The 17,327-nt window shown below is 44.7% G+C and overlaps 1 protein-coding gene across 5 annotated transcripts in view; it reads left to right on the plus strand.

The window, feature by feature from the left end:
* The window catches only part of HVCN1 (hydrogen voltage gated channel 1), a 764,389-nt gene that overhangs the window by 669,283 nt on the left and 77,779 nt on the right, over nucleotides 1-17,327 (plus strand). For all 5 annotated transcript variants that reach the window (XM_069619541.1, XM_069619539.1, XM_069619543.1 and 2 more), the window contains one exon: nucleotides 16,861-17,092. In XM_069619541.1, the coding sequence (XP_069475642.1) occupies nucleotides 16,861-17,092 (232 nt within the window). The remainder of the gene's footprint in view (nucleotides 1-16,860; nucleotides 17,093-17,327) is intronic.

Consider the following 17,327-nt stretch of genomic DNA (forward strand, 5'->3'; position numbering starts at 1 on the left):
CTTGACTCTGTAACCCTGCATTCTGAGGTCCTTTCCTCAAACCTCTCAGGTCTGAAAGAGAGATTCAACAGCCCAGGTGTAGCTGGCGACACGAAACGCTGAGGACGGTGTGGGTTCTGTCACTGCTTGACCAGGAGAGGGGCCGGAGGTGGCCCATGGGTAAGGACATCCTTGTGTTATCCTGTGTGGCTTAGTGCTACCCTAGTGTTGCCCTGAGTTTAGAAGCGCCCGAAGCCGTAGCTGCCGGGGGCATCAAGTGTACCGACTCAGAAAACTTGCATGGTGGCAAAAGCATTGCATTTCTCGAAACCTGTTTCGGGGACGAGAGGTACGTCCGGTGGTGAGCAGTGCAGTGCATAGTTACGCAACCCCCAGGAAACTGTGGCTGTAGTGAGGGGGCACTGCTTTAGACCCTGAATCCACACTAGAAGAGTTCAGGCGCCTGGCTAATGTTATGGAAGGTACAGTGAAGACAAATAATGAACCCTCCTTGATTCAAACTAGGGAGTTGGCAAAAACCACAGAGACAAAAAAGGAATGGACTCTCGCTAGTCACCAAAATTTATAGAGGAAGAAGAAAAACAAAAAAAGAGAAAGAAGGGAAAAAAGAGAAAAAACACTTCCTCTACAACTAGAGAAACCAAAAAAAACAAAAAACAATCAGAAATATCTGAGAGTATTGAACTCGGGGATAAATCTATTTAGAACATTTCACTCCCCAGAAGTAACGACACGTTAGAGAAGGTGCAAGAAACCAGAGGAGAAGGGACAGTCGCAGACTTGAGTCTGGTTCGGTCCTGAACAACTGCTGAATCCATCCAAATAAGAAAATAAAAATAAAAAAATCTAAAAAAACAGAAAGAACCATCAGAAGAAGCCTTGGAGATTATAAACGTAAGTGTGGGCCTCCAGACAGACCTTTTTGGTGCAATCGCTAAATGATCTAGGTATCTTCAAAAGTGTCTGATATGGTACAACAAGGTGGTGCAAAAGCAAAGATCCAAAAAGGAACGGCAACAGGGAGCATTGCATGGGCTCCAATATTTTTACAGGAAAATCTGTCTGCACAAAAGATGAACATCCCTGAGGATAGACTTCGATGTGCTACTGTGAAAAAGGACCTAAAATTGGCACCCATATTCTTAAAACTACCTTAAACACCCCTGCCACTACATGAAGAGCCAGCCTCCATTAGGACATCGGCGGTGCCTGACTTAATTCATGGGAAACCCCCCGATAGCCTGAAAATATGGAATGGAGTTGGGAAAACAATGGAATTAAACGAAGTACTTGAGAAAAACAGTATTGGCGACCTTGCCTGTGGCGGGACCTGAGTCCCGAAGTGAATGCTGAGGAAGACATTTTGGATTTTGCGATTCCGAAAGTACGGCTGCAATTATTGGCTTACAGTCGAGGCGTGATCTTGACACAGTTAAAAAAAAAAGTGTCAAGTCTTTATCTTTTAGCCTCAAAAGATATAGAGGTCGTGACATTCTCACAGTCTGGTAACTACTTCCTGGCAGAAGTTTGTCTTACATGGAGGAAAGCAAAGATGACCACCGTGAATGCATCAAGAGACTTCGAGAAATATGGACTGAAAGTCTTTGCTGAGATTCCAGCAGAGAGCAAGCAAAACAAGTATCAAAATTGGGGGGTGTCGAAAGCACCCTGCTCACGTGGAAGATTGGGCCCGGAGAGAACTGGCCTAGACGCCAGGAAGTTAGCTAATGGAGAATCTGCTCAGGAAACTGTCTTGACACTACTTCCAGAACTACTATCCCAAGTTCTGGGGGTGGGAGTTCAGTCCCTTTTGTCATGAGGCCATTAGAGTAGTAAGCTGGAACATGTGGGGCTCTAGCATCTTTAAATCTAGAACTATGAGAGAGAATTTGTTTGTGCAAAATATTATTTTGCTTTAGGAAACATGGGTGGTTAATCCTGTGGAAATTGAGGGATATATATCCCACTGCCTATATGCATCACAAAAAGCGATGGGCAGACCATCAGGGGGCTTGTTGATGGCTTTTAAAAATCTTACAATTAAAGCTATAGTACCTATTTTTTAAAAGGCAATAGGAATCCAGGCATGCAAAGTCCATTTAAAATGTCATGCAACACCCTGTTCTAATTACTATCTACATCTATTGGAACCCTGCCTGTTCGTAACTCCAGGCCTTTTTGCCAATATTGGTATCATTACTAGAGAAAATCAAGATAAACTATGGTGGAGCCAACATAATTCTCGCAGGAGATTTTAACACTGAATGTATTTACACAATTAGGGGGAAGGATAAACTACCCCCGAAAAGGCTATCTAACAAGGGACGAACCTGGCTTGATTTCCTGGACTCCTGGGGGCTTGAAATGGTAAACATATCAACCGGGGGAGAGCTAGATGTCAATGCCACATGGCATCGTGGTTAGTCCTCATCTATATTATATTACATCTTTGTCTCTCCCGTTCTTTTCTCCCGGCGCTACTCCTTGGTTATAAACAGGATGATGGAAGCGATCATTCTTGTTAAGAATTACTTTTTCCCGATTAGTCAGTGTCAGCTACAGAACTTCACCCACAAAAAATAATAGGCAATGATACAGGTAAAATATGTCTGGTCAAATATAGGCAGGAAGGAAAAAAACTAAATGGATTAAAAGATATATCAGATTCCACCCTGTTAGACTACTGCCTTCCGGCTAAATTTGTTAAATCGATATGGTCAGTCCTCCCTCCAAGTGAACCCGGGACAGCCGAACAGCATAGTCATGTACATTGTTTTGACTCGGGAAAGGAAAAGGGCTCTTAAACTTAAAATCAGAAGCCTAAAGACATTGCAACCCATTCTCTGTCAATACAGGTTGGAAGTTAAAAAAGCACGGAAAACAGAACCTGTTAATTACTAACGGGAGATCCACTATCGCATTCCAATAGGGATAAAAATCCCATATTAATTATCACGTCAGTATTCTGGGAATAAATACCCACAAGTCCAGTGTTCGAGTTACATAAACAGAGTAATCACATTCAACAAACCTGTTCAATAGACAATGAATTTCAAACAGTTGTTTCCAGTGAACTGTACGGGTGTAAAAGTGTCTAATGACAAAATGGACACCACACTAGTTGCATTTCGTATTCATTTTTTAGTGTTCAAAAATAATTATAAATGAAAGAGGAACGTCAATTATAATACACCATTGACAAAACGACTTCTCAGTTCAAAATGTATACACAATCCACTTAAAACGCAGTGGTGAGGTACACAATTGTGTTAATGTCACACAGAGATGTAATCCATATTCCAATCAACAATCAAAATCTAAAATCTGATCCTAATAGGCTCTCAAGGTGTTGTGTGGTTGCCGACGCGTTTCGGATAGAATCCATCTTGAGGGCTAGGTACCTATTATTCCTTGCAAGATTCAATTCTGGTTTCGGTGCTGTCAATCTTTAAAACCTGAGAACAATGGTTAAAGGGTCTCTTAGTATCTCACTTGTAACTGTTTATCTTAATATACTGCTAAGTGTTTATCTTAAAATATTTCTGACCTGGGGTCTTGGCCAGTACGTGTATACCATTCCAAAATCGCTGGTATGAGTTGCAAAAGGTGGCTAGCTATCGGGTCTTTATGGAGTGACTGTACACAGCATGCGGCAGTAGGGCGAGAGAAGGAGTGATCGTAATCGTTCCGACAATCGCCTAAAAGTAAAGTAGGTCGTGTTAGAGAGGGTTTAGCATGGCGTAGTTGCTAAATTGCTCTATGGGGTTCAACCGCATACACAGTGCCCTGTGTGGGATCGTAGATGTGTAATTACTCCAGAGCCTTAGCTAATTCTTAACGTTTACCGCTACTATGCAGTTGGGGCCCCACCGTACTAAGGGAGCCCCATGTTACCAATGTGTGCCTGATCTAGAGGGCACCAATGTCCAAAATCCTATTCTCATTCACGGGACATCGCTTACCTGCTGGCTGCTCACACCGCTCGTCCGCAGTTGTGAAACTGACTCGCGTTGGCAGCTGAGATTGGATATCTTTGGGTTGCCGAGTGACGCCCGCACATGCGCGGTTTGTCGCAAAGCATCCATCTTAGTGTGGGACCGTTGCTATGACAACGTCCCACGCTGCCATTCCGGCATTGCAGATCCTGGTGTGTACATTATTAATCAGATGTCCTGCGGGACCGCACCTACATGTGGTACGTATGAGTATAGATTCCGTAACTGGTGGCAGGGGGTGGGGCTCGCAACCGAACAATGTCGGTTGGTCGCCCCTAACCGTGTCTAGTTCAGAGATATGTTTGTTGTGCCCCTGAGCAGCGCATCATCGGGCCATGACAAAATGGGCTCTGTCCCTAATTTCCGCATGGTCATACATTCGTCTATAGAGTGGTCTATATGTCAATGCTAACATGACACACTGGGGCGGAAAAAGGCATGAGATGTTAAATTACTTTACATTTAGAGAGCATTATTTTTGAAGACCGAGTGTTCACGGTTGCGTATAAAACCTAACACCGTACAAAACCTTGCTTTTTTGCGTGACATCAAGAATTAACAGACACCCCCAGTCAGATCCTCAAGTGTTATTTGTTAAAGCAGAGCAGTGTCCTCCACAACCCACTAGACATATTAAAGATCAAAGACTTAACACTTTTTCCAAGACATGTTGAAATATAGAACTTAACACTGTCAGTGATGCTGAAACACAGTACAAATGAAGCTTTTGAATCCACGGCAGGTGGTATAGAGACAATAATATTGAAGGTGCATCAAGTGTGGAAATGATGTGGAATGGATAGTGTTGAGACATACATGATCCAGACAGAAACATCTGTGCATTGGTCTAGTCACTAGATATTGTCTAATTAGAAACATCAAAAGGAGCATCAAGCAGTTATGGGCTATACTAAAGTTTCAATTTAATATAAATACATAAGTCAGATCATCTGAGGAGCAGGTGAGTGCGCCCCCATCCGCGACCCCATTCCGCGTGTTTTCTTTTTGTATTTCTCCCCCCCCCAGCCCCGCGTTGACCCGTGGTTCCCTGCCTCTCCCTTCGGGAATCCTTCGCCCGCCCCCCACCCCTGATTGGTCACCAAGTTTGGCCTTGCTGGGTCTAGCGACCCGTGCCACTGCACCTACTCCTCTTTCCATCTGAGGAGCAGGTGAGTGCGCCCCCATCCGCGACCCCATTCCGCATGTTTTCTTTTTGTATTTCTCCCCCCCCCCGGCCCCGCGTTGACCCGTGGTTCCCTGCCTCTCCCTTCGGGAATCCTTCGCCCGCCCGCCTCCCAGCCCGCCCCCCACCCCTGATTGGTCACCAAGTTTGGCCTTGCTGGGTCTAGCGACCCGTGCCACTGCACCTACTCCTCTTTCCATCTGAGGAGCAGGTGAGTGCGCCCCCATCCGCGACCCCATTCCGCGTGTTTTCTTTTTGTATTTCTCCCCCCCCGGCTCCGCGTTGACCCGTGGTTCCCTGCCTCTCCCTTCGGGAATCCTTCGCCCGCCCGCCCCCCACCCCTGATTGGTCACCAAGTTTGGCCTTGCTGGGTCTAGCGACCCGTGCCACTGCACCTACTCCTCTTTCCATCTGAGGAGCAGGTGAGTGCGCCCCCATCCGCGACCCCATTCCGCGTGTTTTCTTTTTGTATTTCTCCCCCCCCGGCCCCGCGTTGACCCGTGGTTCCCTGTCTCTCCCTTCGGGAATCCTTCGCCCGCCCGCCTCCCAGCCCGCCCCCCACCCCTGATTGGTCACCAAGTTTGGCCTTGCTTGGTCTAGCGACCCGTGCCACTGCACCTACTCCTCTTTCCATCTGAGGAGCAGGTGAGTGCGCCCCCATCCGCGACCCCATTCCGCGTGTTTTCTTTTTGTATTTCTCCCCCCCCGGCCCCGCGTTGACCCGTGGTTCCCTGCCTCTCCCTTCGGGAATCCTTCGCCCGCCCGCCTCCCAGCCCGCCCCCCACCCCTGATTGGTCACCAAGTTTGGCCTTGCTGGGTCTAGCGACCCGTGCCACTGCACCTACTCCTCTTTCCATCTGAGGAGCAGGTGAGTGCGCCCCCATCCGCGACCCCATTCCGCGTGTTTTCTTTTGTATTTCTCCCCCCCGGCCCCGCGTTGACCCGTGGTTCCCTGCCTCTCCCTTCGGGAATCCTTCGCCCGCCCGCCTCCCAGCCCGCCCCCCACCCCTGATTGGTCACCAAGTTTGGCCTTGCTGGGTCTAGCGACCCGTGCCACTGCACCTACTCCTCTTTCCATCTGAGGAGCAGGTGAGTGCGCCCCCATCCGCGACCCCATTCCGCGTGTTTTCTTTTGTATTTCTCCCCCCCGGCCCCGCGTTGACCCGTGGTTCCCTGCCTCTCCCTTCGGGAATCCTTCGCCCGCCCCCCACCCCTGATTGGTCACCAAGTTTGGCCTTGCTGGGTCTAGCGACCCGTGCCACTGCACCTACTCCTCTTTCCATCTGAGGAGCAGGTGAGTGCGCCCCCATCCGCGACCCCATTCCGCGTGTTTTCTTTTTGTATTTCTCCCCCCCCCCCGTCCCCGCGTTGACCCGTGGTTCCCTGCCTCTCCCTTCGGGAATCCTTTCGCCCGCCCGCCTCCCAGCCCGCCCCACCACCCCTCCCTAGTCCAGCTCCCGCCCCCAACCCGCCCATCCCTCCCTTCATCACTGCTCCGTCCAGGGCAGCCATCTGCCCAGCAACCCATCGGCTAAGGACCCGAGGCAAAGGACGACTCCATTATTGGCGGCTCCAAGATGTGTCTGCAGGTGTCCGCAGGGGACGCCAAGGAAGCCAGCAGCTAACAGACACCACCAAAACCGTGAGTGTGGGATGGGTGGGGAGTAGAGCAATCACTCCACTCCAGAAAGCCCATGCCACTCTATCTTACCCCCAAATAACATAGACTGCCATAATACTAGCATGTCCGCACCTAGACAGAAATGTGAAATATTAGCATGTCCACTCTTAGATGGAATTGTGAATGTTAGCATGTCCGCACCTAGACGGAAGTGAGAATGTTAGCATGTCCACTCTTAGATGGAATTGTGAATGTTAGCATGTCCGCACCTAGACGGAATTGAGAATGTTAGCATGTCCACTCTTAGATGGAATTGTGAATGTTAGCATGTCCGCACCTAGACGGAAGTGAGAATGTTAGCATGTCCACTCTTAGATGGAATTGTGAATGTTAGCATGTCCGCACCTAGACGGAATTGAGAATGTTAGCATGTCCACTCTTAGATGGAATTGTGAATGTTAGCATGTCCACTCTTAGATGGAATTGAGAAAGTTAGCATGCCCACTCTTAGATGGAATTGAGAAAGTTAGCATGCCCACTCTTAGATGGAATTGTTAGCATGTCCACACCTAGACAGAAATGTGAAATATTAGCATGTCCACTCTTAGATGGAATTGTGAATGTTAGCATGTCCGCTCTTAGATGGAATTGTGAATGTTAGCATGTCCACTCCTAGATGGAATTGTGAATATTGGCCTGCGCCGCATCTAGATGGAATTGTGAATGTTAGCATGTGAAAGTTGCATTTCGAAAGTGTGCCCTATAGCCTCTCCTTGAATTTTAGAAATGTGCCCAATAGCCTCTCTGGTAAATAGAATTTAGAAGTGTGCCCCAGATCCTCTGTGAAAGTTGCATTTAGAAGTGTGCCCAATAGACACTCTGGAAAGTTGCATTTAGAAATGTGCCCAATAGACAATCTCGAAAGTTGAATTTTGAAGTGCGCCCAATAAGCTCGCTGTGAATTTAGTAGTGTCCACAATAACCACTCTGTGAAAGTTGCACTTAGAAGGGCGCCCAATACCCCCTCTGTGAAATTTAGAAGTGTACCCAATTACCCAATAACCTCTGTGAGAGTTATATTTAGAAGTGTGCCCAATAGCCCCTCTGGTAAACTGAATTTAGAAATGTTCCCAATAGCCTCGCTGGAAAATTGAATTTAGATATGGGCCCAATATCCTCTGTGAAAGCTGCATTTAGAAAGTATGCCCAATAGCCACGCTTTGAAATTTGTATTTAGAAGTGCTACCAATAGCATCTGTGAAAGTTGATTATAGAAGTGTATCCAATAGACATTCTGGAAAGTGGCATTTAGAAGTTTGACCAATAGCCTCTCTGAAAACTTGAATTTAGAAGTGTGCCCAGTAGATGCTCTGTGAACATTGCATTTAGAAGTATACCCAATAGCCTCTGTGAGAGTTACATTTAGAAGTGTGCCAAATAGCCTCTCTGATAAATTGAATTCAGAAGTGTACCCAATTGCTTCTGTGTGGAAAATTGTACCTAGAAGTTTCGCCCAGTAGCCTCTCTGGGAAAGTTGCATTTAGAAGTTTGCACATTGAAAAAGCATATAACCCATCATATCACACCACCACGCTTACTCTCTCCTTTACATCACCACTCAACTAGAACACAGAGATACTATGACACCATTCGGTATAACTGTTCTCATACGAACATCCGCCGCTTACTACACATCATTCTATGTAAACACTGCTGGTCTCACACCCCCAGCCAGGCGTTTTCCTCAGGCCTAACGCAGCCACATCCGTTCCGGATAAATCCTGCCAGAACGAACACATTCTCCTGATCTCTCAACCACCACACCTACCGATAAGAAGCAGCTATTACACAAGTACCGCACGAGCTGCACACATATCCGGTGCTCACACGCACCTTTTGACTCTCCCTACTCTCTCTACTGATCTGAACTGCGGTTCCCAAGGGCGTTCAACCTACCAGCGCCTTCAGACCATACCAATGGTATATAAGGCGCTATATAAGTGCAAAATAACATAACATCAAGATAGTTCCATAAAGTACATCAAGCAGTTGTAGACCAACACGGAATAAAAGTCTACGGTGTCCATTGGTTCTGTAGGTCTAGGGGGTCTATTGATGCTTAGTCAATGGGGTGTATCTGCATTGCTGTTTGTCCCCAAAGCATATGGAGTATGAAACCCTCCCCAGAGCTTACTGTAAAGAGAAGAGGCATATCAGACAAAACACATGAGATCAGATTCGCAGTTCATTCCTCTGGGGTATATACAGTCGAGTAGGTCTATCCAGAGTACTTCTTTGTAGAAGCTTCCTAATCAGATCTCCACCCCTGCTGCCTAGTGTAACTTGTTCTAAGATTACACATTTCAGTTGTGCAATGGTGTGGCAGGCTTCCATAAAGTGCATGGTCACTGGTGATTTCGAGTTTCTGGTCCTTATGTTGGACTTATGTTCTGTCCATCGAGTTTTTGCCTCCCTTGTGGTCATACCGACATAGTAAAAACCGCAGGGACGTTTCAGTGCATAAATCACATTTTTAGAGTCACATGTTGATGAGTGTCTCAGTGTGATGGGTTTCCCAGAATGAGGATGCATGATGGTATTGTCCGTGATTATGTTGCCACAATGTTGGCAGTTAAAGCAAGGTTGTGTGCCTTTAAATGCCCTCCTATTGGGTTTTGATGCGTGTACTTCTGCCTTAATCAGGCTGTTCCGCAGAGACTTATTGTTGCGATATGCAAATGTTGGTGGCTCCCTGAATAAAGCTTGTAGTGTCGGGTCCATCTGCAGCATTGGCCAGTTTTTTCTGATGATCCCTTTGATCTTTTGACTTTGTGTGGAGTGTGGCGTAACATACACCAGTGCTTCTCCTTGTTTGGATGGTTTGGGGGGTAAGGAGAGTGTCTCTCTCGATAGTGTCGACTCTTGATGCAATGTCTGAGATAAGAGTGGGGCTTTATCCCTGTTTCTTGAACTTCAACTTCAGGGTTTCTGATTGTTGCCTGTATTCTTCATTCTGTGAGATATTTCTTCTATAACGAAGGACTTGGCTTAATGGCAAACTTTGGATGGTGCGTTTGTGATGGAAACTTGTGGCCATCAGGAGGCTGTTGCGGTCGGTGGTCTTGATATAGACTTTGGTTTCCAGGGAATTGTTCTTATTGTAGATCTCGACGTCAAGAAAATGTACACTTGTTTTGCTTGTGCAGGTTGTGAATTTAATACGGGGATGCATATGGTTCATCATATTGAGGAAGTCGGTAAGCTCCTCACCTGGACCAGACAAGATCCCGAAGATGTCATCAATATATCGGACATACAGTAAAAGGTGTTGCGCCCATCTCGGTGTGCTAAGGACATTCTCATATTCGAGGTAATACATAAATGCATTGGCATAAGTGGGTGCCATTGCTGCTCCTATGCTTGTACCTGGTAGCTGAAGGTAAAATTGATCTCCAAATTTGAAGAAGTTATTCATTGGAACAAGTTTCAGGAGAGTAAGGATGAATAGTCTGTCACCTAGACAGCTCTGTGACCGTAGTAAAAGCCACTCTACTGCTTCGAGGCCTGCTTCATGCACAAGGTTTGTGTAGAGGGATGCGACATCCATCGTGAATAGAATGTCCCTCCCTTCCATGAACTTGATGTTTTTCAATCTATTCAGAAAGTGCATGGTATCACGTATGTAGGTTTCTGTGGTCTGTATCAGTGGTTGCAGAACTCGATTAAGGTATCTCGCTAGAGGTTCCAGGATACTATTGGTGGCAGCTATGATTGGTCTCCCAGGAGGTTTATCTAGCCTCTTATGGATCTTTGGTAAAATGTATAGTACCGGGATGATTGGATGTTGATTTTCCAGATACAATTTGCAGAGACAACGTTACGTGCTAGTCCTTAAAAAGCACGTCAAGCCTATAAAAATTAGTCTAAAAACAAAAGAATGATTCGGATACAACAAGACGGGGAACTAATGCTGCGGTTGGTTTGGAGACCAACTGCAGCAGTACTCTCTGTAATTTAGTCCCCAAACCCAAATTGGTGGATCATTTATCCAAAATATTTAAGAACCCTGGACCAGTGGCCGATAGCATCCAGTCAAATGCGCCCTGGCATTTATCGTTCAAGGAAGAGGACATTATGGACATCATAGCCAAGTCCTCCGTTTCTAGAGCGGCATGCCCGAGTGGACTGACGTATCAGGTACCATCTTTTTAAAGAAATACTCAGGCAGCATCCATTCCCTCCCTCATGGAAGACCGCAATAAACAACATTCTTCAAAGGGGGGGGGGGCGATAGACTAGATCCAGCGAGTTATCGCCCCATCGCCCTCCTTGGTCTAGACGGCAACATTTTTATGAAATTGTTATTGAGGGAACTCACAAACTGGGTAGATACTGCACAGATCCTATCCTGTCATCAGAAAGGCTTAAGACATGGTATTTCTACTACACTGAATGGCCTTATTCTAAATCTGGTGAGTGAACCCCCACTATATGGCTTCTGGGTAGATTTGTCGAAAGCTTTCGACCAGGTCGACAGAGCACATCTGTGGAGAAAACTGAAGAGATGGGGGAATACCAGAGTCGCTCTTGGCAATGCTGATTGAGTTCCACGGGGACACCTCATTGAGAGTGCGCTTGGACGAACAAGGGCACCTCTCAGACCCAATCAGAGTGCAGTGAGGAGCCCGGCAGGGGTGTCTGGGTGCACCCCTTTTTTTCAACTTGTTTCTAGCGGACACGAGTGACTCCCTGGAATCGTCTGCGTTGGTCAGCCCTATGATCAATGGAAGGAAGATCCACTGGCTGGCCTACGCAGACGATGTAGTCCTGTTGGACAGGACTGCAATAGCTTTGAAGCGGCTGTTAACGGGGCTGGGAGAATATGTCAGAGAAAATGGACTGTTTATTAATTCATTGAAATCTAAAATCGTAGTCTTCAAACATGTACAGAAAATGGTACAATATTCCAACTGGGTCCTGGAAACTGACACAATTCCACAGGTAGAAGACCTGGTCTATCCAAGATATAGAATATATGCTTCCACAGCAATTTACAAGGTGAAGGCAGACGTGGAGAGGAAGCCTTTACAACTTATTCCACAGATGAAGAAGATATACACCAAATATTATAGGTTTTCAATTCTCACCGTAATCGGGTTCTTTAGAGTGAAGGTGATACCAACCATCCTTTATGGTTTAGAGGCTAAGCCTCTACTTTGGAATACAAACTGGGATAAGTTGGAATCACTTGTCTGGAAAAAAGTTTTGTGTCTGCCGATGAGTACACCATTTTGGAACTTGAGGTTCGAACTAGGCTTGAATTCCCTAGACTCCTTAGCTAGCTGGAAGTTAACATCTCTCTATCGGCAGATAGTTACAGCAGAATGCAACTCTGTATGGGGATGTTAAAGCTCTTCTGGAATGCTCGAGATCAGAGCACCTAAGCTACCTGGAAATAAAAGTCAAGAACTTCTAGTTAAAACACGATCTAAACCTCGAGACATCGATTAATAACACCCAGCAAGCTAAAACTGTTGGTGAGATAGGAGATTGGATTGAAACAATCGCAAAGGTTAGAAATGCGATCCTGCCTAACGCCTTCCAATCTGTGGATAAAAAGCTGGGGTCTCTAGCGAAATACTTGATAAAATATCCGGACAGTGAGGTAAGAAATCATTTCTTAAGGATACAATTGAACCTACTACCTCTCTGGGAAGTGCTTGTACAGCGAAGGCAAGAGGAAGATTCACACAAACTGTGTAAAATATGTGAGACTCCCTCAAATCAAATCCTGTGAAGGAACCTGGAGGTTGAGATTGTTTCTATTCAGAAAATATGTAAGGAGCGAAGAAGGGTTGGTTTCTGAAGATTTCTGGAATAGAATTATTTCCAGTCACGAAACCCTTCTGACAGTTTCCATAGTTGAACTGTTAAAACAATGTAGATTTATTCATTAGAACTTTAACCCCGATTCTGAACATTGACTCATAAAAATACGACTTTTTGAGTAAAGAACCGAAAGACAGCACAACTAGCAACCAGAAACATCACGTTATGAATGTTTTTTTAGAAATGTGATTATAGCAAAATCATTACAGAAATCGCTATATTGCTGGTGCTACAGTATAGTATAATTGTTTAATGTTTATAGTTTGTAATTTTTATGTTGTAACTTTTATGTCATTTTGAAAATGTTTTGTAAAACCAACACAAATAAAAAGAAATAGTAAAGTTAAGCCAGAGCACTTATATGGGGGTTAAAGGAAAGACTGGAGAGCAGACATGTGAACCCCCAAGCACAATATTGAAATCCCTATAGAAACTGCAAAAATGCACGTTAAATTGAGACATGCCACCTAATGCCACTCTTGCAAAATATCTGAGGAGGTGGATTCCCTTCCTCTTGAAGTCCTGATACTTTGGCCTTGTGTTCAGATTTCTTAAATAGCCTAGTTTTCCTTTTGCTGTGGATAAGAAACTGATTTCTCAAGAACTATCTTTAGTGCTCAAATGTCTCTACCGCTGCAGTCTTTACCACAAGCACACCACCACTTCCCTATCCTCTCCTGCAGGGACAGGAGAAGGGACCCTCACCTGAGAAGGATGGACCACAAACTCCAGTTTGAAACCCAATACTGTTTGCAAGCCCCAGACATCATCTGATACCATCCGCCAATGTCAACAATAAGTGCTGGAAAAGAACATGGATTGTCACATGTTAGTCTTCCATAAACACGGATTGAAACGGATCGAAATTAAGTTTTATGATCTGAAGCTAAAATCAGCTACTTTGTATCTGAAATCGCCCAGTAAGCAGGGGCTACCTCTGGGGAATGAGTGGCTAGTCCATAGCATACCGCAAATTTGTTTTCTACATAAGAAGCAAACTAGAACTCTTTTCATTATATGTGACAGTTTATCTTTTAAATGTCTGCTCCTTTATACACATTTCCTAACAGTTGATAGCATGCAGGTGCCCTGTAGGTTTTTTCCTATGACACCAGTTTTTCCGGGGATCCCAAAGTAGCAGCGTGTAGCGGTTTGTGGCAAGCTATCCTGGTTACTTCCTCAGGTTGCCTGCAAAAGCTAATTGGCTCCCAGCAGTTTTGATCCCTGCATTCTTGGCATTGAAGGGATAAACCTCTGACATTGTTTTAGTTAATCATGCAGAACTCTTCTTACCATCCTGCATTTTTGCCATTTGTGAGTAAACCAGCGTTGTCAGAGCAATGCTAGATCACATCTATATGTTAAGGAGCAGCTGGTGGTGAAAATTGTAATGATGATCAGAACATTGATAACACTTCCTAAGTACTGAGTGTCCGAGTCTATTCAAGCCTCTCCCAGATGCAGGTGTTTTAGTGTGCAGTGTTTGACAATGGGAATGTGACAAAAGTATGGCAAAGCTCTGCAAAAATCGCAGCCACGATTTGGCCACAAATCCAACATCCTCCTTGAGAGGACAAATGAAGGGCGACACTTTTCATAATGACATGTTAGTGTTTGGGATTGTACATTTACGGGAGTACAAGAGGAATATCTGCATGATTAACCAATGACGAAATCATCTAACACAGAATTCCAAGACAGACCTCGCTAGCAAAGGCCCTGAAACCACAAGAGTCTGGTTAGAACTGTTAAACTATTGAGTAAATGTGTAACATTTTCAACAAATTTAGCTATATAAGAGGGCATACTGACTAGCGCTAATATATTGGATGCTGTTTGGGACAAACAGAAATGAGGAACAAATGCACTCAAGGTGCTTCAAGCAAAGTAAAATAAACGAAATATAAATCATATTATGTCACCATTTTAACTATATGGACACACTGGTAATACCAAAGAGTGCACCGCCATTAACAACAAATGTCATAGATGCAGCACAAAGGGACCCTGTGTATGAATGCGCAAGGAAAAAAGAGCCCCAATTTAGCATGAATATTCACATTCTTGTTTGGTAATGCCCATTAAAGGCCCACTATGTATGAACTCTACTAGCACCGCAGTGTTGTGCCCAGGAGCATTTATTACATTTTTTTTAAAGGGAAGAAGTTCCCTTCCTTCCAAGCCCTGTCCCGTCATCAGTGGCCCAATTAAATATGGCCACTGTTGACGGGACAGGGCTTGCAAGCAAGTCCCTTGTGTTAAAGATGGCACAAAAATCACTCAAAATCTCTGAGGCGGTTAAAAGGTTTTTATTGAAATAACAAGGGGCCCTATGGCTGCCCCTCTCTCTGGTCTCAAAGCACTTCCTAACTTGCGCTTAGTTGCTAAATAGACTGAGAGGTTGATCTAAAGGCCTTTGGCCTTATCTCACTCACCTCCATCAGGGACTTCCTACCTTTCCCTGCCCTAACCATTTGTTGCTGCTCTAGGCAACCATCGCCTTACACACACCCTGCTTGATTCATTCATTATCGTTCAAGTTCCCTCCTTCCTTTCCCTTTCCTCTCTTGTCTTCTCTCCTCCATCAACTCGCTGTCTCTTCTCGCGCAACTTCGACTCTATCACCCAACTGTTCCATGTCCGTTGGTATCTGCCCTGATAGTGTCTTTGCTATCCAATACACTTGTGAGTGTTCATCTTCTGTGGTTGCAGCTTCATTATAATGGGGCACAGTGGTTCTCTTCTGTTATGTTAAAACTTTATTTTAACTCGCAACATGCTTCCAGATGGCGTCTTCAGTTAGCCGATCTAACTTATATGATTATCCTCCTCAGTAGTCCCCTTCTAGGAACATTTCCGGCTAAATCACTGTCACGTTTCCCAAGTGTATTTTTTGTTTCCTCAGTTTTGCATCTGTGTATCCTTTCTTCTGTGTCTTCTATCTTTACTTGGGTCTCCTCGCTGGTAGTTGATATAGGGTGTATTTTGTTGAAACATTTTCCCAGCTAGAACTCACTACAGACTTCTTTTTGCCTCTTTATGCTGTGTTGATTGAGTTGGATTATTCTATTTCCATAGTCTGTTTTTGTCCTTTACATGTTTTCAATATTGCTCAGTACAATGCTGGACTTTCTTTAAACCTTTTCTGATCCTTGAGCTTCTCAAACACTTCATCAGCTGGGTGCAGAGGGTGTTGTTTCTCTTGCTGTACTGGTTTCTCTCCGGACATCCCCAAACATGTTACTCCAGTAAACATACCTGCCTATAGTTTCTAGATGCTGTGTGTAGCTCCTTGCATCGGTTGCATCTACTGGTGGGGATGCTGCTGCAGACTTTGTCATTCACTCTGCTTCTGCATGTGAACAAGTCCCTGATTCCTGCTCTGATCCTGCATGCACATACATTCCTGGTACACTCATAATTGATGATCTGCACCAGGCCATTGTCCACAGCAAGGCAACAGTAGGCATGGGACTATGATGCCACCAGCATTGGTAATTAATTTGGCCATAAAAGTAGCAATTAATCCGGAACCATTGTTGCCTGTACATACCTAGTGGATCAATTTTACACGTTCATAACCTGCATCGTGTGATACTTTGAGATTACAATTATTAACAGAAGAGTCTCCATGTATGTAATTCCTTCACTATCCTGACTATTGGGCTCCTTCTGTGAAAATCATATCCAAGGGTATGCCCTTCATTTTGCCCTGGGCTTGTGGGAAAGGTCAAGGTAGTGTTTCTCTTTTTTTCTTGTGACCTAGTAATTTAAGGAGAGTTAATCCCCTTAGTTTTGATAAATTCACACTACTGAGGTTTGGGTGTCAATGGCACATGCCCATGTCAAATTATCTGAATTTGTGTATGTACAGCACACCATTTATGGATACATTAGTTGAAAAGTAGACGCTAGCAAAAGGGAATAATTTGCCAGTCCATTAACACATTAGTTATACTTGTGAAGCACTGATAGGTTTAGTGATATGGATGTGCAATTTCGAGCATTTTATTGTTTACTGAATATATGTATGTTTCTCCTAGGCTTTGTAGGTTTTTAACCGAATGTGTGGTTAGATCATTGTAAAGACTGATGCAGCCAATCAACTGAGGAAAAAATGCACATCAATTTATCCCAGAAACGGATCTAATTACAACTTCTTTGTTTTTCAGGTTTTCCACTACTTAAGCATGAGCATCTTGTCGTTTTTTTTGATTGAACTCTTCTTTAAAGTCTATGCCTTCCGAGCGGAATTCTTTCACCACAAATTTGAGGTCATGGATGCAGTTGTTATTGTGGTATCGTTCGTTCTTGATGTGGTCTATATTTCCCGAGAAGATGTGTTTAATGCTGTGGGATTATTGATTCTGCTCAGGCTTTGGCGAGTGGCCAGAATTATAAATGGTAAGTTAATTATTTCTTTGCAGCTTTACATTTGTGTTGAATATGTTTCAAATGCCTTCAAAAACAGAAGGACTCCTTTCATCCTTATTAACCAAACGAAAAGCATTCTATTCACATTATTGGTATCCTTCTCAGCAAGCATTGTTTTGCTAATTGATGCTCATTTCATTGCATTGGCAAGATAGCCCCTGGTACTCCGCCCCCCACTTGCCAGCTTTTGCCATTACGCACACTG

Source organism: Ambystoma mexicanum, chromosome 10, assembly GCF_040938575.1.
Source record: "Ambystoma mexicanum isolate Mex_15411 chromosome 10, UKY_AmexF1_1, whole genome shotgun sequence".
NCBI classification, from domain to species: domain Eukaryota; kingdom Metazoa; phylum Chordata; class Amphibia; order Caudata; family Ambystomatidae; genus Ambystoma; species Ambystoma mexicanum.